At 37.0% G+C, this 3,050-nt stretch overlaps 1 protein-coding gene across 1 annotated transcript; it reads left to right on the top strand.

The window, feature by feature from the left end:
* The first annotated feature begins 588 nt into the window (after window positions 1-588).
* LOC115763118 (calmodulin-beta-like) lies at window positions 589-1,232 on the top strand. The gene has a single exon (XM_030705561.1). It carries the CDS (start codon window positions 669-671, stop codon window positions 1,107-1,109), a length of 441 nt encoding a protein of 146 aa, XP_030561421.1. The 5' UTR covers window positions 589-668; the 3' UTR covers window positions 1,110-1,232.
* The last annotated feature ends 1,818 nt before the right edge of the window (window positions 1,233-3,050 follow it).

Raw genomic sequence — 3,050 nt, 5'->3', positions numbered from 1 at the left:
TATTGTTGTTGTTGTTGTTGCTCTAAAGGACGCTTTCAGTTGGGCTTGCATTTCGCGTATGAAAATCACAAACGAAAAAAATGCGCAGGGCACCAACTGTAACTAATATATCACAGCAAAAGAAGCAAAGAGGGTTGGGGAGGGAGAGCACCATGCATATATAAATATACATATGCACGAGTGGTATTGTAGGAACTCCTTGAAAATATTTATCATCCACAATGCCTCATCCAATAATTCCGACAAGCCTTCATAATTAGTTACTGTTAAATAGTTTCCATTTAAGCAGAGACCGAGAAGCGTTGAACTGATTTTATTGATTAGTTATTTTTTTAACTTGTTCGTTCTTGTTGATACATATATTAGCGGTAGGCACCTCCAGCCTCTTTAAGTATATATAGATTATTGATCAGTAGGATCATTCGAGCGTAGCCCCTTATTTTGTTACCGACAGTACCTATGTCGCAATTATCCCATAAAGTAGTCAGAATGATCGGTGCTGAAATAAAAACGAAATCGCAGCAGGCGATAAGCTTATGAGTTGATACATATAGATATGAGTTGATACTACATATAAGCAGTCAATTTGTTCACAGACACATTTTATATTTCACACTCACACCGGACATATAAAATTTGAATCATTAAAAAATTTTAATACGTGTAATATGGAACTCTCTGCAGAGGAAATTGAGGAATTTAGGCGCTGTTTTAAATTATTAAGCAGTGAACAGGATGGCTGCATAGGTATTAAGGATTTAGAGATTTTTTCGACGTCACTTGGCAGGCACCCGACAGAAAAGGATATGCAAGCGATGATCAACGAGGTTGATGTTGAAGGCAATGGATCAGTTGATTTTGACCAATTTGTGTATTCGATGACTATGCGAATGAGCGCTCCGGATGACGATGATTTGCGCGAAGCATTTCGCGTATTTGACAAGGAAAACACCGGCTATATAGGAGTCAATGAGTTGCGAATGGTTATGATGAATCTCCATGTGCAATTGGCCGAAGACGAGGCTGAGGAAATGATAAATAGCTATGACACCGATGGCGACGGTAAGCTGAGCTTCGAGGAGTTCACCGCGATGATGACCACCAAATAGACTGATACTCTTCATTGACAACATTCGCGTATATCCCATTCGGTATTTAATCAAATAGACGGTACATATAAGGAATATGATACTATGTTAAAAATCTTCAGTTTAACATAAACTTTCGCCTTTACTTTCAATTCGAATTGAACTTTCATTGTAAACGTAGTTTCTATATTGCTCACAAAGCCAAAGTATAGTGTATTCGGCTTATACAATGTTTGCACTTTTGTTGACCAGAGGAAACTCGCAAAAACTGATAACCTTCATTAAGATCGAACGATCGATCAGGAGTAGCAAATGGGAAAGGTTTCTTTTCTGCTCTCCACGTACCAAATAATATTTTACATGGAAACACAAGGTTTGGTTTCTGCCTTGATTGCCAATTAGAGTCAGTCCTTGACAGTCTACTTGATTCTAAAATAATTCTCTACTCTATTTAATTTTTCGTAGCCAACAAGTGGGAATACTTAAGGTCAAATCTGCTAAGCTCGTTCTCGACGAGCTGAGTTCTTCTATCCATCTGTCACTTTTTTGTAAACTTCTTAGTTAAGGCATGGAAGCGGACCACAATCATAGGTGCCAATGGATCCATTGATCCAATTAATTTCTCTTCAAACGTTTAAGTTTTTATTTAACCAATCTGAGTAACAGTATAGAAGTAAGATCTTATAGTTTTTTTTAAATAGTTTTATTTGTTTGTTTAACTTTAAATTGTGTTTAAAGCTGACACTAGTTAGAGCTTTGTAAATATTTGCGAATTGGTCGCAGTTGTAATTATTAAACTTAATCAAATGAAAACCGCGCTGTGGACCTCAATTAACTCGGATATAAAAATAATTTGTGGTCACTTGCGTTTACATTACAATGACTGTAATTAAAGCAGACTAGTAAATACTTTTCCAACGACTGATGAAAATTGATATAGATATAGATATAGATTAAGAAAGAAAAAAATGCTCATCAAGCAACCAATGTTATAGAAAAATTTGCATGTATTGCCAACTATAAGCTGTTCACATATAAATAAGTTACCATTTGACATTGCAGTTCCTAAAGTAACTAAATAATATAACCAATCATTGGCATTTACAGCATGTTTCATGAGTTCACATAGGCCTCACTAAATACTGTAAAATTAGTGAAAAAAAATAATCGAACTGTACACAAAAATAAGTGGTAAAAAAGTATACCGTGATATTTTAACCGCAAATTCACATATATCGACTTTGGGAAAGTTATCCGAGTTGTAAAATTAATGCGATTTACATTTGTAATTATGTGTACATATTTTAATTTGCATAATTTAGTAACTGATGTCAGGTCTGGGATGAAATTACATTACAGGCCAACAGCAATGTTAGCCAGAAAGAGTAGGGGCAAAAGTATTCCAACTACAGAAAGCAACAATTGCAGGTTGCATTTTGTAAATTTGTTTCGAAATTAATTTTCAATAGTTTTCATAGCGTTGCGTTTCGTTTCGTTCTGATTTTGCCCAGTTGCCAGTTGAGAGCCAGCAGCCAGATTGAAAAAGTTGGCCAACAACGAAAACTGAATACTGTGGGTGGGCTGCATTCCACAGCGGGTGGAGAAGGGTAATGAAGCGTGCGGCCAATTGAAATGTTTATCCGAATACCAAATCCAATTGCCAAAGAGGCATTTGCATACAGACAGTAAAAGCAAAACACAGTCAGAGCCTGAGCCGGAGACAGGGCCAAAGATGAGCAACAACTTTTGGCCTCGGTCGTCCATTCAATATAAGTATTTTCTTTGCTGGATATTTTCTTGGAGCAGGCCACGGCCCCAGCTTGGAGCAGCCAACAATTGTCCATTGTGCAGGGAGCACAAATTTTGCATGCTCGCCAGCAGTATTTGGTCCATAAAACATCAATAAAGAGCCAAATCGATGCTGGAAGATGCTGAAATGTTGAACGCTGTGTGTCCTTTGTG

This window comes from Drosophila novamexicana, unplaced genomic scaffold (assembly GCF_003285875.2).
Source record: "Drosophila novamexicana strain 15010-1031.04,08,12 unplaced genomic scaffold, DnovRS2.1 tig00000689-arrow-pilon, whole genome shotgun sequence".
Classification (NCBI taxonomy): domain Eukaryota; kingdom Metazoa; phylum Arthropoda; class Insecta; order Diptera; family Drosophilidae; genus Drosophila; species Drosophila novamexicana.
Note: the sequence above shows the minus strand (reverse complement) of the source record. Positions and strands in the feature narration are given on the sequence as shown.